General features: G+C 33.7%; 1 protein-coding gene across 2 annotated transcripts in view; it reads left to right on the forward strand.

The window, feature by feature from the left end:
• Positions 1–18,017, forward strand: part of LOC148947228 (lysine-specific demethylase 4C-like) — an 89,575-nt gene extending 71,558 nt beyond the window's left edge. The window contains exons 13-16 of one of the 2 annotated variants that reach the window (XM_089096938.1): positions 3,581–3,751; positions 7,972–8,091; positions 12,776–12,873; positions 17,804–18,017. In XM_089096938.1, the coding sequence (XP_088953064.1) occupies positions 3,581–3,751; positions 7,972–8,091; positions 12,776–12,873; positions 17,804–17,807 (393 nt within the window). In that variant the 3' untranslated portion in view covers positions 17,808–18,017. Of the gene's footprint in view, positions 1–3,580; positions 3,752–7,971; positions 8,092–12,775; positions 12,878–17,803 lie in introns of those variants that run through there. The other variant, XM_089096939.1, reaches the window with a different exon arrangement.
• Positions 18,018–23,083: the final 5,066 nt, after the last annotated feature.

Genomic DNA, 23,083 nt, shown 5'->3' on the forward strand with positions numbered 1-23,083 from the left:
GACCAAAAAAATTTCTAGTTTTTTGTTTTTCGTTCAAATTAAGGAAATGACACTTTTTTCCGAAAAAAAAAATGTGAGAAGCTTCAAAAAGTCAAATTATCTCGAATAGATCAAACAGAATAGGAGGAACTCTACCCGTCAGATATTAAAATAAATTGAGAAAATTATTAAAAAATTTTATTATTTTTTATTAAAAAATAATTTATTAAAAAATTATTTTTTTAAATTTATTAAATTTATTAAAAATTTATTATTATGAAATTTATTAAAAAATTTTATAAAGTTTTTATTAAAAATTATTTTATTGCCTAAACCAAAAATTTCCTTTATCTATAATATTTTACATTTCATTTCATTTTGACGTCCTGAATATACTAAATTAAATTGCATAACTATATTGATTCTTCTTTTCATGTATTAGGTTAGCGTCCAATTTTCATTTAGTAAGCGGGTTTGTCCAGTCTTGGTTGTCACATATGTGCTTATTACGGCACAAAAGTCGCACTAAGTGATGTACAAGCTAACAGCCAGTGAAAACGCAATTTTGACTTTAAATAAACATATTTTGGATTTCAGATAGCTAAAAATCAAGAAGTCTTTATGATGGAGATGGCTCACATGTTGAAAATTTGAAAATTTACAATTTTTATAGACAATATTGCCATCTAATTATACAATTGCTTCAGCTTAGATGTTGTCATTGAATCAATAGATATTTATTTTATGCTCAAAAACCTTCAAGAACTTTAGTGTTTCGCTAAGAAATACTAAAAATAATCGCAAGAGATTGCTAAAAGTTATGGTGAAAAGATAAAATCCTGGCAACAGTTAACTCACCTTATGTATAGAAACAAATATCATTAAAAGAACTCTTAAACAAGAATTGACTAAAATAATACAAGAATTGATTTTTCAAATTGTCAAAAATTTGATATATTGTCAAATGATATATTGGTCAATTTGTTTGATATATTGGTCAATTATTTTATTACTTGATTAATGATAGGCCAATTTTTTGTTTGATAAATTGGTCAATTATTTGATATATTGGTCAAATTGTCAAAAATTTTAACAATATAAATTGTCAAAAACATAGAAGAAGTTGAACTTCCATTTATCTGTTGATTAGAGTTGTGTTTTTGAGGCACCTTGTTTGAAGCGTGTTTTGAGCGTGTTCGACGAAAATCTGTTTTCATGTTCTCCGCGTTCAACCTAGCCATACTTTAAAGCGTTTTCATCGTACGGGTTCCAAGCGTATTGGACACGGGTTTCTAAAAATTGTGACGCGCTAGAATAGCATGGTTGGACACGGGTTCCGAGAAGACATTCGCCGTGTTGAACGCGACACAAAACGATAATCTGCACAACTCATGCTGAACTACGTGTTGGATGAGGATGACCTGAAAACAAGGTTTAGGAAGTGCTCTGTAAGGCGTATATCTTTCCAAGGTTTCAAATATCAGTGTGAGACATACTATTATCTTTACTTACTACTAGTTCCAGCACAATGCCGTGTGAGGTAAACACAGGAGCGTACGCTCTTTCGCCTCAATTTATTCAAGACCTCACTCTTTACTCTATCCATACAGTTCCAATTTCATTGATTTTTTTTTTTATTGCGACCTCTTCCACTTCAATTGAAGAGGACCTGCTTTTCCCTTGACCGCATCCGTAAAACGTGGCCAACTTTCCATAAAACATAAAACGTTGCCAACTTTCTTTCATTGCAGCCCTAGAAAATGGGATTGAACTACATTTGGTGTAGAGTTCATTGTTTGATATACGGCTAGTCAAACGAATTCCTACAAAAAAAAAAATATGTTTGTTGTTGAAGATTTGTATCATCAAGCCCAACAGTCAATTTTTTGAATGCAGATCTCGCTTAAGGGGAAAGCGGGATAACGTTATCCCGTTTATGACGTTTCTTTACACCTATAAAGCACTATAATGACAACTTTCAAGTGAACTAAATTGAATCAGTCCAAAAGTGTTCGCTCAGGATCATTTACAAAGACAGCCAAATCCCATACTCCTTCCTCCTCAAAGCCGCACGCACTACCACATTAATAGAAAGGATTTGTCTTCGTTTTTGCTAATTCCGCCATTTCTAATTCCAGTACTGAGGACATTTTCCCCGATTTCTACAGCCCCATTAGACTCCGACTTCCCCGCTTAGCCTCCTCAGTAATGCCAACTCATTCCCCAACCCATGCCGTTACAGAGAGGTTCCGAAAAAGTTTTATCCTCTCTATTCTGGAGTATCTTCATCATTCCTGATACGTATCCTGAAGCAAAATTAACTCCAGTGTCCCTTATTTTAGTTCATGGCGTATGGTCACAATAATTGTGCCCATTTTTTTTTTTTTTTTTTATCTGGCTACTTTTATTTTGCCCATTTCTGATACATATTTGAGCTCTTTCTTTTTTAACCTAATCGTTTGAACAATCCTTTCTTTAATTGTGAATGTGTCATTTAGACAGTTAGTTGACTTTTTTATTTCAATTCCTTTAATTTTTACAATTATTTTTTTTTGTTTTATTTGACCTGGAATACGAATTCGACTAATTGTTTTTTTCTTTTAGCCTGTGATACTTGTTCGTAATAAACTATTATCATTTTACAACCCCACCCCCACCCCCTCTGTTTTTGTTTTGTCATTAATCGCATAAAGTTCATTTTGGTTCTTGGAGACGTGGATTGTTATTTTTTATGCCTTAAATTCTTATGCTTGATTGATGCATTTTTATGCTTTGATTGATACTTCTTTTACTTTTATCTTGCTGTATCGATTATTTCTTTTTTTCTTTATTTCTTTGGTTATTATTTTTTTATGCGTTACATTATTATGCTTTGATTGATGCTTCTTTTACTTTTATCTTGCTGTATTGCTTATTTCTTTGTTTCTTTATTTCTTTGGTTATTATTTTTTATGCGTTAAATTATTATGTTTGATTGATGCATTTTTATGCTTTGATTGATGCTTCTTTTACTTTTATCTTGCTGAATTGGTTATTTCTTTGTTTTGCTTTCTCTTAATGGAAATATGAAGCCAATTCAACTTGAAGCCAAAAATATCTTATGACATGCTAAGCATTTTGTTCATTAGGGTTCTCTTTTTCGTTGTTGTAAAATTTAGTTAGAAAATGGCTGTGTATTTTCGTTGGCAATATTTTCAGCGATAAAGTATGCCACCAGGCATGTGCGCTGTTTTGTGACATTTATTTATGTACGTGTTATAAATAAAAATATTCTACTCTATGTATATATATATATATATATATATATATATATATATATATATATATATATATATATATATATATATATATATATATATATATATATATATATATATATATATTATGTATATTACAAAACATATTATAATATATAAATATAAAACACATGTATATATATTATTTACAATTGGAATTATTCAGAACTTCAAAGTGCAACCATCTTCAATTTCATAGCATCAGCCATAATTCCTCTGAACGTGTGTCCTACAGGAAAGGTGTTTGGATTTTTTTTTTACTACCAGTGTTTCCCCTATTATCAATTTTTTTACGTCTATTTCAGGAGCCTGGAGTTGGTCCTCCTCATATATTTCCTGGAAAGATGGTATATGTTCCTAATAACCGTGGATATTATGTCAGAGCCAAAGTGGTTTCCAGGGGGACGCAAGAATTTTACACCATTAAGTTTCAAGATGGCAGCATCAGCTATGATACTCTTCCTGAACACGTTGAAGTAAGTTGGGGTTTCTAGCATGTTCTTCAGTTTCAACTAAATTAGTTATGAGGCCAGACTGGCTGTGGGAAAGGAAATTTTCAGTGAGAAAAATTTAGAAAATACTTCTTACAATCGTGTAGGACGATCCTTGTAATTTTGCTTGTTGTGTACCGTGTATTGTAATTATAAGGAGTTTGTTTAGAACTTTTGTGAAATAAGAATCATATTTTTTTCTATTTTTTTTCTTGGTATATAACGTTTTTCATCTTTTTATTTTTCTGTTTGATTTTTATTCCCTTACTTGTTTTAAGTTCGTCTAGTTTTTTCTTTTCTTTTCTGTTGATGAAGGTTTCCAGGCGTGAAGCAAAAATATTCAGGGATTTTTTAGTTTATTTTTCATTGTCTTGATTAATAGTTATGAAATGAATTATCAGTGTGGGTTGAGAAATTATTTGTAAGTGGGAATCGTTATTTGGAAATTGAAGTGGTAGAGATAGCGTAGTTCAACGTAAAGTCCCAGCTAGTCCCAGGGACCTCCACTCAACCGTTCTCAGTACAAAATCGGTACAAATACAGACTGAATTCCACTAATAAAAAGAAAAAAAGACGAGATAATAAAATAAAGAATACAACAAAAAGAATGATGAAAAAGAGTAGAATGAGAAAAAGAAAAAATAAATAAAAAACGATACCAAAATCAAAGAAAAGAAAGAATAAATAAAAAAGGAATAAAATAATCAAAGAAAAAGAATAATGAAAAAGAATAGAATGAAGAAAAAAGAAAGTATAAATAAAAAAGAGCAAAAGAAAAGAAAGAATAAAAAAAGCAATTAAAAAGATGAGCCTCAAAAACAAAAATCTGTATGGAGAGTCAAGGAATTGCTTGTTTTTGTAGATTTTGGATGTATTTTAATATCGTTTTCAATGTGTTTTTTTTAGTGAGACTAGGTTTTCAAAATTTTGGCTTTAGTATTTTAACTAATATACTATGTTACCTAAAATGCTTTCCGTTTCATATAAGCAGAATGGTGAACAAAAGAAACAAAAAGGTTAAACCCAACCTCTCAACCTCCCAGCAATTAGTGGAGAAGTTATTCGAACACAGGTCTAAAATCAATAAAGCCATGAAGTTATCTAAAAGCCTAAGAATTTAGCCTTGACCCAAAATGTAAAAGCCTTGACCCAATATGTTTGGGTCTATTTTACACTATTTTATACCGCCTTTACAACTGCACCACCCCCATAAAGGTCTTAAGCAAGTTTTCAAGGAGGTGTTTAAAGCTAAGAATAACACCCACCAAAAAATGGCCCTTAATAGGGATAATGAGACTTGTTTCGAATTTTGGCTAACTCGTTTTCCTCAACTCGCTGACTTGTATGCAGATTTTAGTCTTAAAGAAGACTAAAATTTTTACAAGTAATTAGTAAAAAAAGGATTTAAACTCGCTTTAAAATGGACTAAACAGTAGTTTTTTTGAGAATTTTGACTATAATGAAGATCTTTTTAACTCGTTTTCCTCATCTCACTGACTTGTATACAGATTTTAGTCTTAGAGAAGACTAAAATTTTTACAAGTAATTAGTAAAAATAAGGATTTAAACTCGCTTTAAAATGGACTAAACAGTAGTTTGTTTTTTGTTGTTTTTTTTTAGAATTTTTTAATATATTGAAAACGAGGAGCGCTAAATGAAGTGGATTTGCATGACTTGATCTTTTTAACTCGTTTTCCTCATCTCAATGACTTTTTTCACTTATGTACTTAAAACCTAGAGCAATTTAATATCTACGTTATGTCAAGCCCAGTCTGTTTTGCGCTCCTCGTTTTCACTTATCTTATTAGATTCTCAAGAAAAAACCTAAATTTTCTAGTTTTTAGTCAATTTTGAAAACGAGTTAAAAAAAAAATATGTACACTTTTTATAATTGTTATATCAAAGTCAATTTCTTCGAAATGAAACGATAATTATAATATTTCAACTCCTGGAAAGGAATTAGATTGTAAGCAAACTTTGTGAAATAATTATGAAATGTAAGTTTAATTTTCTTTTAAATATTTATTGTTTTTGTTCGGTCGTATCACTCGAGAATTTTACTCTTTATTCTATTTCTTGTTTTTTAGGTCTCTTTTTATTTCGTTTTGATCATTTCTTCTGTCTATTCTTTTATTGTTCTCGATTTCAACAACCTTACGAAACATGTTTTTTACTGAATATTTAAGAAAGCTAAGGGTAGAACGTATATAATTAGGTGGCGGAAACATTCCGTATAGGAATACTTGTAAACACTTTGAACACAAATTAAGAAATAATAACAGACAAAATTTTACACCCCCACTGCTTGATTATTTTTATTAAATTTTTGGAAATTTTATTAAATTTTTATTAACTTAAATGTTTATTTTTATATAATTAAATTTATTAGTTTCTGGGAAAGCTAAGAGTGAAATATATTTAATTAGGCAGCAGAAAAACACCTAAAAATGCAAAAGGTAATATATAAATCACAATTTAAGAAATACTTACAGGCGTAATTTTACAACCTGAAAACGGTAATTTGTAAGAAAGTTAAGAGTGGAATTTATTTAATCAGGAAGTAGAAAATATCTATAAAAAAAGGTACATGCAAACACTTCAAACCAATCTAAGAAAAATTTGTAGAAACAAGTTTGTTTATTTTTATCGAATTTCTGAGTAAGCTAAGAGTGGAACGTGTTTTATCAGGCAGTAGAAAAAATACTTTAAAGAGAATATCAAAATACCTTAAACACAATTTAAGATTGTTTTTTAGACGCATTTATCTAAAAAATATTTCTAGTATATCCGTATAAATTTCCCCTTCGTCTGGTTAACGGGAAATTTTGTCGTTCATACGATCTGGGAGGAACATATTTTTGTTATTGGGGTAGTTATTCTCAATTACCAGCTAGGTTTTTTTTGTTGTTGTTGAAGTAGTTGTTCCCAATTACCAGCTGTGTTTTTTTATTTTTGTTGTTGGAGTAGTTGTTCCCATTTACCAGCTAGGTTATTGTTTTTGTTGTTGGATTAGTTGTTCCTAATTACCAGCCAGGTTTTTTTGTTGTTGTTGGAGTAGTTGTTCCCAATTACCAGTTTTTTTTTGTTTTTTTTTGTTTTTTTTTTTGTTGTTGTTGGAGTAGTTGTTCCCAATTACCAGCTAGATTTTTCAGGGCCGCCTATTGGAGGAGAACAACAAGAAAAAATATCTTGATCCCTATTTTCTGTTACTGTTGTTTATCTTGGTTTACCTTATTGCGTTTCATCTCGAGACGGTAAGTCGAAACTAATTTTGCACATGTTCTGTCTTCTTTCAGAACTTGTGAGTGCCATACACTCACTTTTCAGGATTTCTCTTGGGGGTTGGTGAGTTTTCACAATTGTCAAGATACCAACAAGTTTCTCAGTGGTGTCAATTGAAGGGGATTAATCTAGTTTTTTGCCCCTCTAGATTAAAAATTGAAAAATAATGACAAAATTGTCTCCACTTTATAAAAACATATTTTGCCCCCTCTCCTCTCTATTTTTTCATGAATTTTTTACTTTTTTTATACTTAATTAGAGCTCTTTTATAAGTCAATTTACAAATGCGGATACATAGGCTAAATTAAGACGCCCAAAGCTCCAAGGCGTCAGCAGTGCGTTTTTATACATATACTAAAACAATTCTGAGTTTTTCGGCTTTGCATCCAGAAGCTTTTATCCAACAGGAAACAAAAGAAAGAAGGAAAAATTTTGACTTTTCGTTTTCTCTTTTTTTCCTTCGATAATGGCTTTCGAATGTGAAACTGAAATATTCGGATTTTTATTATTAGATGTATTCAAAAAAAAACTTCTCAACGTTCACTGTCTTAATTAAAATATTCACTTTTTTTTTTTTTTTTCAGTAAGCGTTCTACTGAGACCATCTACATTTAGGTATTTTCAGGTTTGATTGCAGTAGTGTTTATATAGCAATCGTAAAAAAAATTTTAATTCACATTATATACATTTTACAATATTATGTTTTTCTTGAACCTTGGTAAACTGTTTGTAAAATTATTTTGATTGAAACTCAAAACGGCCATTCAGCTGCCGAAAAGTAGGGAATTACCTTATACGTACTATATTGTATAATCTATATTTTATAATAGTCTATATTTTGCGTACTTCCTGTGCGAAAGTATTTTCTCAGTCAATATTTATGCTCAAATTTCAATTTTCAAATTTTCACTTTTTTTTTGCAGAATTTTGACTGCGTTAACAATGGTCCACCTAGAATGAATGCCAAAGTTCTGATTACTTGGACGGATGGGCGAAGATATACTGGAAACTTTATTGAATCCCGAACTGAACCTACTTGTCAGGTGAGTTTTTATTTCATTTCTTTGTTATTTAAGGGAAAACTAGAAAAAGTGACATCTATACTTGGTATCCGTTTCTCTTCCCGAAGCCGTGTCGTTCTACTTGGAGTCTAGGAGTCCTAAGACCCCATGCAAATGGTGGAAGTAGTATCATAAATGATTTACCCTTCATTCCTAGGATGTATCAGCGTACCTCAGAGTGGGGACGGAAATGAACGCCCTTTAATTTCATACCAAAGGGAATGGTTGCCAATACTTTACAAGTGAGACGCAGAATCGGGTTGTCTGTTGTCAGTCGTCTTCCTGAGAAACGTCAGATGATGACAGCTCATAGTTTATGTGGGAGTTTTTTACTTGTGTCAAACATTGTCATTATTGGCGGATAGATGTAGTTTCGTTGTGCTAACCGAAAAGTGCTGAATGGGTACTCCAAAGATCTCATATGGAAGAAAAGGTTCAGAGGACTGAAGAAGATATGACTTGATACTAATAATATTAAGTCGGGGGGGGGGGGCTTTAAAAAATATTGTTGACGACAGGGTCTGACACTCTGTAAAAAAGACCGTCGGTGTTTAATAGACACTGCGATGAACCCTTGGACAACTTGTCGTAAGTCCTCTGCGATTTCTGCGTACAAGTAAGTAAATCTCTTCGCTATGACCATCTTTCGTTGCACCTATGGAGTCTTTCAAATGCCAAATTGATCAAGTCGATAGAAACAAAAAGAAAAAAATTGGAAAATTCTTATTTAATAAACAGTTTAACTTAATACAAATTTAACATAATAAAAATAACAGTAATAAGTAAAATAATAAAAAAAAATAAAAAATCTAGTCTTTAATTTGATTTATTATAGAGTAGGAGGAACATTTGAAAATTGTTGGTTATTTTGTACGTTTGGGGTAAAGAATTTGTTTACTCTCATTTTAGTATGAACTTTGTCAAATGGGCCCCAAAAAGTTATTTAATTTTAATGCTTAAAATGTTGTGTTTATTTCATATTTATTAGTAAATCATTATTCTTTGTGGAATTTCTTATGACAATACCAAATTTGTAGTCAGCCGAGTGCATGATATTATAATCTTAAATAGTTTAAGTAATTGACTTACCCGATTTGGCTTCTGGGTGGCTCGTTTGTGCAAACCAGAGGTTCATTATGCATTTTAAAATTTTAATGCGTATGTCCAAAATGAGAAAAACATAGCTTAAAATATTGGGTGAGATTTAGACAAGGGGCCGAACCAAACATAAGCCGACTGGGTAAGCTCAAGCTTAGGTGAGAACTTTCCAAAATGTAGATTAGCATCTTGATACCGTTTTAGCTTTTTGAACTTGAACTTTTTATAGTTGTTTTGGGGGGTTCAAATGACGGTAAGTATTGAGACAAATGAATGAGACTTTTTCGATAAAGTTCATACCCTTTGATAGAGACTCTAAACGGTGAAGAGAAAATATCAACGTCAAACCGTCATCTACGTCATCACACCGTGAAACACGTCACCCTCATGTAAATGTAAAATAAAACCAAATTCTTATGAAAGTACAAATTTATCATTAGAGAAGCTCGAGTGCTTTGACGCTAGAATCCTAAAAAGTTTTAAACAATAGACTCCCTCAGTTCGGATTCCGAGTGGCTTGCCTGTGGGTGCCTTATTGCAAGCACGCACATTGGATTTATATATTTTAATATGGACAATCAAAATCAGACATTAGAACATAGTTGCTCCCAACTTTAGATGATACTCAGACGAGAGGGATATCCAAACATTTGTCGACTGGGCTTCCATTTTCATCTGTAAAGTTGGCTCTTAACTAAGTTTTTGCAGGTTTTGGGGTTCGAATAGCGTATATATCAAGACAAATAGATAAGGCTTTTTTGATAATATTTATATTTATTGATAGAGAATGAAACACTGAAGTGGAAATATCAGTGGCCAACCCACTTTAACACGCTATTCCCGCGTAAATGGAGAATAAAACAAGTAAATCAATAAAATAACTCACGGAAATCTCAAAATGAAAATCTGACAAAAAATTAAAATTGGAACAGCCTTAGCGTCACTACTTCATTGAATTTCCGCCATTGAAATTGGTTTTAAATGGAGCAATTTCGTGTTAAAACCCTGACTGTTTTGGCAGCTCTTCAGAATCCGCCATTATTGGTTTTATCTTTAAAGAACCAAGGGATCTGATTGGTTTAAAGAACCAAGAACCAAGTGGAATCTGAAAGAACCTTTAAAGAACCAAGTGGATCTGATCTGATTGGTCAAGTGGAAACTTAGACAACCATAAATATCTTTAAAAAATAGGAGTTTATTTTTAAATGAAAAAGATCTATATAAGTAGGTATGCAGTTGGATGTGAAGGAAGATTTGTTTTGTGAGGAAGAATTAGCGACAGTACTGAAAGGATTAAAAAATAATGAGGCTCCAGGTGGTGATAGGGTAGTAAATGAGTTTCTTAAATATGGTGGCTCTGAGGTTAGAAATAAGTTACTGAAGATTATGAATATGATTTTTGAAAGGGGGGAAGTATCTAACGATTTTAGGAAAACTTTAATCAAGCCACTTTATAAGAAAGGTGATAAAAGTGAGTGTGGTAATTATCGACGCATTAGTCTGATCTCTAGGTAGCAAATTACTTAGTATAATGATACTTTTTTGACTGAGAGATGCCGTAGACAAAGTTTTAAGAGAAGAACAATGCGGTTTTAGAAAAGGTAGAGGATGTGTCGACCAAATGTTCACTCTTAGGTTAATAATTGAGAAGTGCCTGAGTTATCAAACACCTTTGGTCCTTAGTTTTATAGATTATGAGCAAGCATTTGATCCAGCTGATAGAATAGCTTTAGTAAAGGTTTTATCCTTGTATGGTATACCAGACAAATACATTAAAGGGATTTGTGCTATGTATGAGAATAACATTGCTGCGGTTAAGGTAGAAAATGGGGTTAGTAGCTGGTTTTGTATTAAATCAAGAGTTATGTAGGGCTGTGTTCTATCCCCCTTTATGTGGATTATGTTGATGGACTTTGTCTTAAGGAGCACAGGAAACGCAATGGGAGACCACGGAATCAAATGGGGAGGAAAAAGTCTCCTGAACTTAGATTATACTGATGATTTAAGCATCCTAGAGGAAAGTGTGAGCAAAATGAATTAACTTTTAAAAGTTTTGCGAGTTCAGGGTGCTTGTATAGGTTTGAAAATTAATGTTAAGAAGACTAAGTCGCTAAGGCTAAGAATAAGTGATGATGAAAAGGTGACGTTGAATAATGAAAAGATTGATCAGGTGGGCAGCTTCACTTACCTTGGTAGTATTATTAGTAAAGACGGTGGGAAGAATGAAGATGTTAAAAGTAGAATAGACAAGGCTCAGCGTGTTTCTTCACAGTTAAAAAAAGTTTGGAAGAATAGGAAGATAAGTCTGCAAACCAAGATTAGAATATTAGAAGCTACAGTGATGACGGTAGTCAAATATGGCTCTGAGGCATGGACGCTTCAAAAAGCAGATGAAGATTTGCTAGATGTTTTCCAGAGAAATTGCTTAAGGATTGTTCTGGGTACCCGGCTGATTGACCCTATTTCAAATAAGAGGCTATACGAAAAATGTTGTTCGATCCCACTTTCTAGGACTATAATGAAGGAAAGGCTGAGATGGTTAGGGCACGATCTGCGGATGAAGAATGACAGATTACCCACGATTGTCCTTTTCGGCTAACCATCTAGGGCTAAACGGAAAGCAGGTTGTCCTCGTCTGGAGTGGGAGGACGTCATAAAGAAAGATTTCAAGGAAATGGGGACTTCGTGGGAGGGTGTAAAAATAATTATCACTGATAATTATCACCATCTATTGTTTTATGACCTTGTTTGAACGAAAACTTTAGTATACTTGTCTTTTCAGGTACTTTAAAGTGCAGGGGGGGGGGGTAATGAAAACAGGGGAGGCAAAAATAAATATCACCTATGTCATTCAAAAACTTCAGTATACTTGTCTTTTCAGCTACTTTAAAGTCCAGGGGATGGCAATGAAAACAGGGGAGGCAAAAATAAATATCACTAATGCCATCTAGCATTTTGTGACCTTGTTTGACTGAAAACTCCAGCATACTTATCTTTTCAGGTGCTTTAAAGTGCTGGGGAGGGCAACAAAAACTTTTCCCTTTCCCTAATAAGCCTACCAGCTTAAAGTCAACTAGCCTACTTGACCTACCTAGATCTTCCCAGGCTAGCCTAGGCCTACTTTGTGGAGACTAGATTTTGACTTCAAATAATTCTTGAAAATAAAGAGAAATTTCGGCTTAAATTCTTTTTTAATTGTAGATTAATCAAATCAATTGTTCAGTTTTCTTGGTATACTGTCAGTGGTGTTTTTTGTTTGTTTTTTTTCAAAAAATTAAATCCCACCTCCTCTTGGTGACATAATAATCTTTTCCACTATATTTCAAACTTTAATGTCACCTACACTAACCTACCCACACTGTCAGTGGCGTTTAATCTCTATCCTCCAATGTCAAATTGCGAACAGCAATTCTTGTAAGTTTTCTATTTTATTTGGAACTGATGGAAATAAACGGTACAAGTTATACAAGCCAATAAAGACGCACAAGTCAGTTTAAATTTGTGATTATGAATCCTAGTAACTCTGTACTGGTGCTTTTAACTAACCAAGACCTTTTTTAATTATTAGGTTTCATTCCCAGATGGAAGCTATAGAAGCTTTGAAATGAATGATGTATACCTAGCAGAATTTTTGCCTGAACATATTCAGAAGAAGATTATTTCACGGTGAGCAGCACTTGGATATTTAGTTCATTTAGTCGCTCATCCCTAGAGAGGCTGGGCACCAAAACCCCCCACCCCACCCCCCATCCCGCCCCACAACAACGACCTGATATAGAAATGATACTTTTCCATTAGCAACCAAACTTTAGAAGATCTTTTACCATTTAGCATTTTTTTTTTCTCTCTCTTTCGAATGATCTATGTTGGCTCCCTCTGTTGTTTGGCTAGAGAAAATTAAGTTTTGCCCTAATAGACTCATTAGCACTTTTTCTGAGAATCAAATTATCTTACCCGGCTTATTTGTCTTAACTATCATTAACAACAGAAGAAAAAAATTGAACTGATTTAATTTTATTAACTGGACTAAATAACGTCTGGACTCGTCGCTCGGTCGAGGAGCGTTCGAAAAAGAAGTATCCGTTCAAAATTTATAGCTGCCTTTTTCTGTGAATCATCCAGTAAAACAATTTCTTGATTTTCTATGATTATGTTAATTCAATGTTCTATTGGTTATTATAAGGCCAATTTATATGTATGATCAATTTACATGTAAGATTAATTTAAGCTATGTTAGGGTTTTATTCTTGGGAAAAATAAAAATGGAGTTAGTTCACTTTGACACTGAAATGTCCATATAATCCAAAAATCAATCATCTCTGCCGTTATTGTAATATCTTATTTGAGCTTGCTTCTATCTTCATATTAAATAAAAAAAAACAAGTTTTTTTTAACTGAAAGTAAGGAGCGACATTAAAACTTAAAACGAACAGAAATTATTCCGTATATGAAAGGGGCTGTCCCCTCCTGAACGCCTCGCTCTTCCTTGGGGGAGAGTTTTTTATAAAAACGCTAAAGTTTATTACTGTTTTAACAAATAAAGTTGTGAGAAAGAGTCAAACTTAAGCGTAAAGAGCGAGGCGTTGAGGAGGGGACAGCCCCTTTCATATACAGAATAATTTCTGTTCGTTTTAAGTTTTAATGTCGCTCTTTACTTTCAGTTAAAAAAAACTTGTTTTTTTAATTTAATTTCTGAACGTTACTGAATTAATTGAGTTTTTAATTTGGTTCATCATACGTGAATAATTAAAACAAAATTCACCTCTTAAATTTAATTTTTTGACTAAATTGCTTTCTTTAACTATTGTTCTGAGGTGACTTACGAATTTGCTTCAGCAAAAAATTACTATATTCTTCCGATTTTGTCACGTAGATTAGGGAGTTCGCTCCTTAGTCAATACCTCGCTCTTTACGCTAAAGTTCGAATTTTGTTCGAAACACAAACCCCTGAATCACAAAGGCCGGTTAATTAGAATAGATAGCTCTTTTGAAAGTACTAAAAAACTTTAGCGTAAAGAGCGAGGTATTAACTAGGGGGTGAACCCCCTCATATACGTAATAATTTCTGTTCGTTTTATGTTTTAATGTTGCTCCTTATTTTCAGTTGAAAAAAACTTGTTTTTTTATTTAATTTCTCATCGTTTTTTAAATAATGCTGGGAAATCTGGCGCCCCCTTCTTGGAAATGTTCCTTCCCCCAAGGAAATATCCTCCATTGAAAGATCATCCCCCGTAACCCCTACTCCGACCCCTACCACCCCACTAGAAAAAAATTCCTTCTGAAAACACCTGTATAATTCCCAATAACCAATACTATATGTAAATTAAATAAAAAAAACAATTTTTTTAAACTGAAAGTAAGGAGCGACATTAAAACTTAAAACCAACAGAAATTATTCCGTATATGAAAGGGGCTGTCCCCTCCTCAACGCCTCACTCTTCACGCTAAAGTTTTTTATTGTTTTAAAAAATAAAGTTGTGAGACAGAGTCAAACTTTAGCGTAAAGAGCGAGGCGTTGAGGAGGGGACAACCCCCTTCATATACGGAATAATTTCTGTTCGTTTTTTAGTTAATGTAGCTTTTATTTTGGCTCACCGTCATTGAATAAGCAAACAAAATTTGGATAAAAATTTCACTTTTCTTTTGCTAAATGGCTGTCTCTAAATTTGGTTCTGACGTAATTAACAAATTAACTTACGTAACGAACTTCTATACTCGTATATTTTTCTTCCGGCAAAAATACAAAGTTGCAGATTTTTGCAGATATGAGCTTGAAACCTATGTAATAGGGTTTTTTGATACGCTGAATCTGACGGTGTGATTTTCATTAAAATTCTTTCACTTGTAGGGGATGTTTCCCCCCTCTTTAAAAAAGCAGGTAAATTTTCTCAGGCTCGTAGCCTTTGATGAGTAATACCAAACTTAATAAAATTTATATATTTAGAATCAGCATTATAAGCCCATTCTTTTGATACATTTATTGACGTCAAAATTCCATTTTTAAAAGTTTCGATTACTATTGAGCCGTATCGCTAGTTTTTTTTTATTGTTTTTTTTTATTACGTATATGTTATTACGTATATGAGGGGGGTTCTCCCCTTAGTCAATAATCCACTCTTTACGTTAAAAGTTAAAAAAAAATTTTATTCACAAACCCCTGAATCACAAAGGCCGTTTAATTAGAATAGGTAGCTCTTTTGAAAGCACTAAAAAAACTGTAGCGTAAAGAGCGAGGTATTGACTTGGGGGCGAACCCCCTCATATACGTAATAATTTCTGTTCGTTTCATGTTTTAGTGTTGCTTTTTACTTTCAGTTGAAAAAACTTGTTTTTTTTTATTTAATTTCTGATCTTTTTTTAAATAATACTGGGAAATTCGGCGGCCCCTTCATAGAAATGTCCCTTGCCCCAAAGAAACATCCTCCACGGAAAGATTTTCCCGAGTAACCCCCTCCTCCAGCCCCCCCCTCCCCCCACCAGAAAAAAAATCCTTCCTGAAAATGTTCTTTATACTTCCCAATAACCAATACAATATGTAAGCAATGGGCAAAGTTCATAACTTGCAGCCCTTCCCCTGGGAACTGTGGGGGATTAAGTCATCCTAGAAGACATATTTATTAGATTTTCGACAATGCTGAACAAAATGGATATCTCAAAATTTTAATTGGGTGACTTTGAGGAGCGTGGGAGGGGGCCTAGTTGCCCTCCATTTCTTTGGTCACTTAAAAAGGTCACTAGAACTTTTGATTTGAGTTCCCATGATCCCTCCTACGATATTCTAGGACCACTTGGTTAATATAATTACCCCTGGGGAAAAGAAAAAAATAAAAATAAACACGCATCCGTGATCTTTCTTCTGGCAAAAAATGGAAAATTCCGTATTTTTGTAGATAGGAGCTTGAAACCTCTACAGTAGGGTTCTCTGATACGCTGAATATGATGGTATGATTTTCATTAAGGTTCTATAACTTTTAGGGGGTCTTTCCCCATTTTGTCGAAAATCAGCTAAATTTTCTCAGGCGCGTAACTTTTGATGGGTAAGATTAAACTTGATGAAACTTACATTTTTTAAATCAGAATTAAAATCTGATTCTTTTGATGTATCTATTGGTATCAAAAGTCCGTTTTTTAGAGTTTCGGTTACCATTGAGCCGGGTCGCTCCTTACTTACAGTTCGTTACCACGAACAGTTTGACAATGGGAAAAGCTTATAACTTGCAGCCCTTTCCCCGGGAACTGTGGGGGATTAACTCATCCTCAAAAACATATTAATTAGATTTTCGACTATGCTGAACAAAATGGCTATCTCAAAATTTTGAATGGGTGACTTCGAGAAAAAATGAGCGTGGGAGGGGGCCAAGTTGTCCTCCAATTTTTTGGTCATCTAAAAAGGGCACTAGAACATTTAATGTCATCTCGAATGAGCCCTGTCAAGATATTCTAGGACTAATGGATCGATACGATCACCCCTGGAAAAAAAAAAAAAAACACGCAACCGTGATATTTTTTCTGGCAAAAAATACAAAATTCCACATTTTTGCATATAGGAGCTTTTAAAATATATATTAGGGTTCTCTGATATGCTGAATCTGATGCTGTGATTTTCATTAGAGTTCTATGACTTTTAGGGGGTGTTTCCCCCTTTTTTCGAAAATAAGGTAAATTTTCCCCGGCACCTAACTTTTGATGGGTTATACTAAACTTGACGAAACGTTTATATTAGAAATCAGCATAAAACTCTGATTCTTCTGATGTATCTCTTGGTATCAAAATTCCGTTTTTTAGAGTTTCGGTTACTATTGAGCCGAATCGCTCCTTACTTACAGTTCGTTACCACGTTTGATTAGATGTAGCTTAGTTTTTACTGCGTTCGCCATCAGCGTTCTCATTTGTATGCTGTTTACTACTATCTGTGATTGAGTTTACTATTATCTCACATCGCATCATGTAAAAATTATTAAAATTCGTGTGAAACTTAAAATCCTGAAAATTTTGGTGGTCGAGTTGGAGCAATTTCTTATAAATTCATAATATTTGAGTGTATCAGTTTATTGTCTTGTGATCTGTATTATCTTCAATTTACTTACCTTTTTTCATATACTGTTTTGACTTCTGAAGAGCTTGTATTAGAACCAACAATTGAGAATAGTGCAATTTTGAGCATTAAAATATTATTAAGATATTTGAATTGAAAAATAGATTAGCTTTATGTGCTGATTTATGCTCCAGCGTCGTCCAGGACGTTTCCAGCCACTTCTGATTGGTTTGAAGTCATAAAGAATCCGAGTCGGAGTGTCGGCAGGCAGCTGCAAAATATGTCCGAACGAGCGAAGTGTCCGGCGGGTAGCCTGGTGTGACAAGGGTGATTTGTAAGTTATACTTTGCAGGCGGTCATAAGCAATGACGCAAACCAAGTAATATTTCTTTTCTCAGAATTCATATTCCAGTGTTCCTTATGTAATACTCTTTGTGTATATTTGTAATTCCCTCTCTCTCTCCCTCTCTCTTTATCTCTTTCTTTTTCTTGGTTTTTCTTTCTCTCTATAACCCATGCTCTTGACACCATAGATATATTATGTGCCTTTTTATGTTTCAGATAAGCTGGTGAAAAAGGATAGCATGTCTGTTGCAGATGCCTATTGATGAGTGTACAAAGTTCTTTTTCTTCTTCTGAGGAGACGGATGTATCTATTTTTGAGACTTATTGTTTGTTCCTGTATTTTAACTTTTACATCAACTTGTGACTGTAGGAAGTTTTGTCATTTAGGAATTTTATAAACTCCTCTATGGTCGTAATTAAATATGTATATAAACATTTTATTAGTTGTATTCAGCAAAAAGAGAATAGAAAATGATCCAATCAAAATTCACCTTTTGTGGTGCGTTCACGTTATGCGTACATAACATAACACAGTAACATAACTTTAGACTTTACGGAACGTTATCTAATCTTCCGTAGCAAAATTTGTCTGTGACGTAGGCGGTTTCAAATAGACTTGAGTTTGACACACAATTACGTAATTTTTACGTTACGAAAAGTTGATATAGTTTTAAGTTGCAACAAATGAAATTTTTGGACGAGCAATTAATAGATTCTAAAAATAAATTAGAAGATTTTTCCTTGGAAGCCGTTCACCATTGATTAGTGTGAAAGCCGCTTTGCACTCTGTCTCTGCGATACCCTTCACCATTACTCCCTTCGACTTGGCTCCTCCCACGCCTGGAGATGTATAAGGTGGCAACAGTAGGCTTATATCCTGCAATCAGGAGTGGCAACTATGATTTTGAATAATCTTAATGGTATAAGTCTATTTTGAAAATGAAAAAAAAAAATTAACGGTGAAAACATAAATGGTGTTGGGTCGAAATGAGCCCTGCGCCATTCGAATGATGATAGCGTAAAACCTCATTTAGAAGAATTACAATCCCCCATCTTTGAGCAACAAGGAAAATCATTGTTGTTGCTCAAGATGGGGGACCAACTCTGCTATGTGGGGTTTTTGGCGATAGAGATTCTAATGTGGTATTTTTTCATTTCGATCAAACACCATTTTTGTGGGGTTCTGTACTATTTAAAAAAACAATTGTTTTCGCAATACAGTTTACCATCAACATTAATCAAAATAGTAGTTACCATGCTTACGCTTCTTCCTCATTTGAGAGTATCTTTTGAAAACGTGTTTTTAAACTTTTGGCTACTATGGTCTAGAGTTCGTTCTTGACTAGGCTGCGGTGAATGCAGCGTCCATGATTAGGAAAAGCTGAAGGCTTATTCCTGTTTGATCTCTTACCGCTGTCAAAGCCTATTGAAACTATGAAAAGAGAAAAAACCCATGATTAATCACAGGAACAAAAATAGGTAAAAACAAGTGAAGACAAAAAGTAAAGTGAAGATGAAAAGGTGACGATGGGTAACGAAAAGATTGATCAGATGCACAGTTTCACTTACCTTGGTATTATTATTTGTAAAAACGGTGGGAGCAGCGAAGATGTTAAAAGTAGAAAGCCAAGGCTCATGGTGTTTTTTACAATTAAAAAAAAAGTTTGGAAGAATAGGAAGATAGGTCTACAAACCAAGATTAGAATATTGGAAGCTACAGTGATGACAATGGTCAAATATGGCTCTGAAGCATGGACGCTCCGAAAAGCGGATGAAGATTTGCTAGATGTATTCCAGAGAAATTGTCTACGGATTGTTTTTTGTATCCGACTGACTGACCGTATTTCAAACAGTAGGCTGTACGACAAGTGTGGTTCAATTCTGCATTCTAGGGCTATAATGAAAGAAAGGTTAAGATGGCTCAGGCATGTTCTACGGATGAATGATGACAGATTGCCAAAGATTGTCCTTTCGGGCAACCGTCTAGGGCTAAACGGAAAGCAGGTCGTCTCGGTTGGGGTAGGAGGAATGTCGAAAGGAAAGATTTAAGGGAAATGGGAACTTCCTCGGATGGTTTAAAGGGAGGCTTTGATTAGATTGGGGTGGAGGAGGAGCGGGTGGAGCTGTGTTGGCCTCAAATGGCTTGGTGTTGCGGTGAGTTGTTAGTATTAGTAGTAGTATAAGGAAGGAGCGAACATAAGCGGAGGAACACAACAGCAACGACAGGCAAAAACAAAAGGATACAGAAACAAAAATTGCAAGAAACAGTTTTTAAGAACCGGAAGTTCTAGCACTAAAAAGATGCAATTTTTGATGACATTTGTAATATTTTGGACATTCATTTTTGACGATGTGGTTCGTTCTTTACTAGGTTCAACGTAAGAAAAAGCAGTAGGTTTTTTCCTGTGTGTGATTTCCAGAAATATGAATAACCTATTGAGCAGCATTTTTTTTATAAAAGGGACGAATAGCTATATTGAACCAATTATGCTCGATAAGACTATATAGCAAGTTGAGAGATTTCCTTTGAGATGGATAACAACTTCAGCTTTAATGCACATGTTAGTAAAGAGTGATCTCTAGAATATTAAAAGCAACCAAAAGGAATATTCCCCAAACACAATAATTTAAGTAGTGCTATGCAAGCAATGAGTAAACTCCAGTTAAGAGGAAGCACTGAAAGGAACTAGGATATTTAAAACAAGGAGGATATCTTGTGTCTATCTAATCTCACTTTCCATCCGTGAATCCCCAAAGAAGGTGATCTACATCGGTTAAGGATGGCTGTTATATTATTGGTGAAGGGAGGCATGTGCGATTGCAGAATACCCAGGCTAATTTATTAAATTACGTCCGTAATTTCTATTTGCAGGGATAATTCTGTAGAGCAGCACTACTGCTTTTACAGCTGTTTTCCTTCTTTTTTTTCTCTTGTGATCAGCTATCTGTAGCTCTGAGGTGGTAAGGAATACAAACTCGAAATTTTTCTGGACAATGGAATCATGAAACGGGGTAAAAAAAAAATCTAGTGGGAGATTATAACATTTCTAGTAGTTTTCAAGAAAAAAAAAACGTTTTTTTCCTCATGTTATACATGGTGCCAAAACAAACTATCCTAGATGCGAAAGCAAACTTTTTCGGAACAATTTTACGTTGTACTGCAGCAGAACATTCAATTTATCTCTCTGAGAACAAAATCCATTTCTCTTCTAAATTTCTTGAAAATAATTCTGTAAAAGTCAATTACAAATTCCGAAGTCCGATTTCTTTGGGTTGAGTTCTGAGATTTTTGATCTAATGCCCTTTTTGTGCTTTAACCGAGTAATATTGTAAAAAGTGTGCTAGATGACATTAACTTTTTGTATAAAAAATTGCTTAGTTCAATTATAATAAAAACTAAAAGAAGTGTTTCCAAAACCAATTTTTTGATTGCATATGAAACATTTTAAAATCAGGGGCGTAATTTGCTACGTGGCGGGGGGGGGGGGGGCAAAGTCCCCCTCATACCTCAGTTGGCCCCCCTACCGGCCCCAGATTGCCTCCCCTCCCACAGCTAAAACTTAGTTTCTCTAAAAATCTTCTCAAAAATAAGATAAGCGTGCATAATTCAAGCATCCACAGGAACGGGTCAATTTTCCTTAGTATATCTTTACCGTTTTTGTTACTATATGACTCGTTTTCAATTTCCACTGTCAATTTCACTTGATTTGGGGAAATTGGCTCTAACTTTGCCTTCCCCTCCCCAGGATTTTGAAGAAATTATGCCACTGTTTAAAATGCGTGCAACAAAGCAATATAACTTGTAGAAAAAGAAACAGTATTCTTTATTTATTTTGGCTCAACGTTAGGACGGGTATGAACACCTTTGAGTTTTTGCTAAAGCTGGTCCATGCAAATATCCAGCATATGCCTGTCAGTAGAAAAATTACCTTTTAATTACCAAATCTTTTAAAATATTTCCCAAAGAGTTTTGGTAACTTATAAGAGTGGAAACTGGCACTAATGTCAGCAAAAAATAATAAACGCCATCTAGTGTTTGACGACTCTTGACATTTTTTTTTCAAGCTTTTCAATCGTTTTTTTTTTGTCAGGAACTGAGATCAGACGCTTATTACTGTGCTATTTTGCTAATTACACTAATTGTTCTTTTTATTACACTGGAAAAATACCTAATGTCACCAAACGCTAGATGGTGTTGATAGTTTTTTGTCGTCGTTGACAATAGCACCAGTTCTCACTCTGATAGGTTACTCATGCTCTTTGATATTACTCGGAATATTTTAATGCTTCGAATCTCCCAGAAGGCCATCTTTTCCAAAACCATTATCACCTTTTAGGAGAAGAAATTAGCAAAAAAAAATCCCTAGTGATGTGTTGATGTTCAATTCAATTCAAACTTTTTATTTCCTCCGAATACAAAGAGTAAAAAAATAAATAAAAATGGTAATAACCGCTAATCAACAGGCCATAAAATTATTTTAAACTATATAACAACAAGTAAGCAAAGGCCTTCAATCGAAATTACCGCACAAATTAACACTTCATTCAATAGATAATAAATTAACACTTCACAAATTAACACTTCATTCAAAAATTAAATAAAATAAAATAAATTAAGCTTCGTGCGCAGTTCTATATAAATTATGAGAAAAAACAGGTAAATTGGATAAAAATTTATTTTGCTTTTTCTCCAAAACATCAACAGGGTTTTTTATTTTATATGCATTTATTAAAAAAGTATTTTATTCAAATTTAGAAAAGCAGCAATGGAACTTAGCAAAATAAAAAAATGTGTTTTTTACATGTGGAATGTTACTAATTCTAAAAAATGGGAGAAGCGATGAAAAAACTAAAACCTGAGGCAAAGCGACTGTATTATATACCCGAACCAGTGATTTCCGCGAATGAAGATCGCGAAGACAAATTACTGCCCCGAAACTAGACGCTATTCTACTATTAACTGCTTTAGAAATAGAAGCACGGCATGGAGCTAACCTTGGTCCATAAGGCACACCAAGATATAAAAAAGATTCGAAAGGTTTAAAAATACTATCATAAATACGAACAGAAATTTCTGAATTAACGAGATCATTAGCCTTAGGACCAAGAATTAAAAACTGACGCTTTTCAGGGCGAAAACGAAGTCCATGCTCACTAAAAACGTATGCTAAGAAATCTACATTTTTTTGAAGAGACTGAAGTGATCGATTCAAAAGGAGTAAATCATCTGCATAAGCAATCCACGACGGAACATAACATTTACCATAAATAAAAGTCAAATGAATTTGATCAAATAGCTTCTAAACAGTACTATTGAAAATCAAAGGAGAAATAATGCTTCCTTGTCTCAGCCCCCTACATAACTTAACATTATAATCACTAAACTGATTCTTCCACTTAATACGAATACGAGAGTAGCCATACCACTTTTTTAAAACCAAAACTACTGGTAGTGGGACATTATTCTTCAGAAGCGTTGTCATAGCCCAAGAATGG

This window comes from Artemia sp. Qi Xiang Cuo, chromosome 11 (genome assembly GCF_049724085.1).
Source record: "Artemia sp. Qi Xiang Cuo chromosome 11, ASM4972408v1, whole genome shotgun sequence".
In the NCBI taxonomy this organism is placed as follows: domain Eukaryota; kingdom Metazoa; phylum Arthropoda; class Branchiopoda; order Anostraca; family Artemiidae; genus Artemia; species Artemia sp. Qi Xiang Cuo.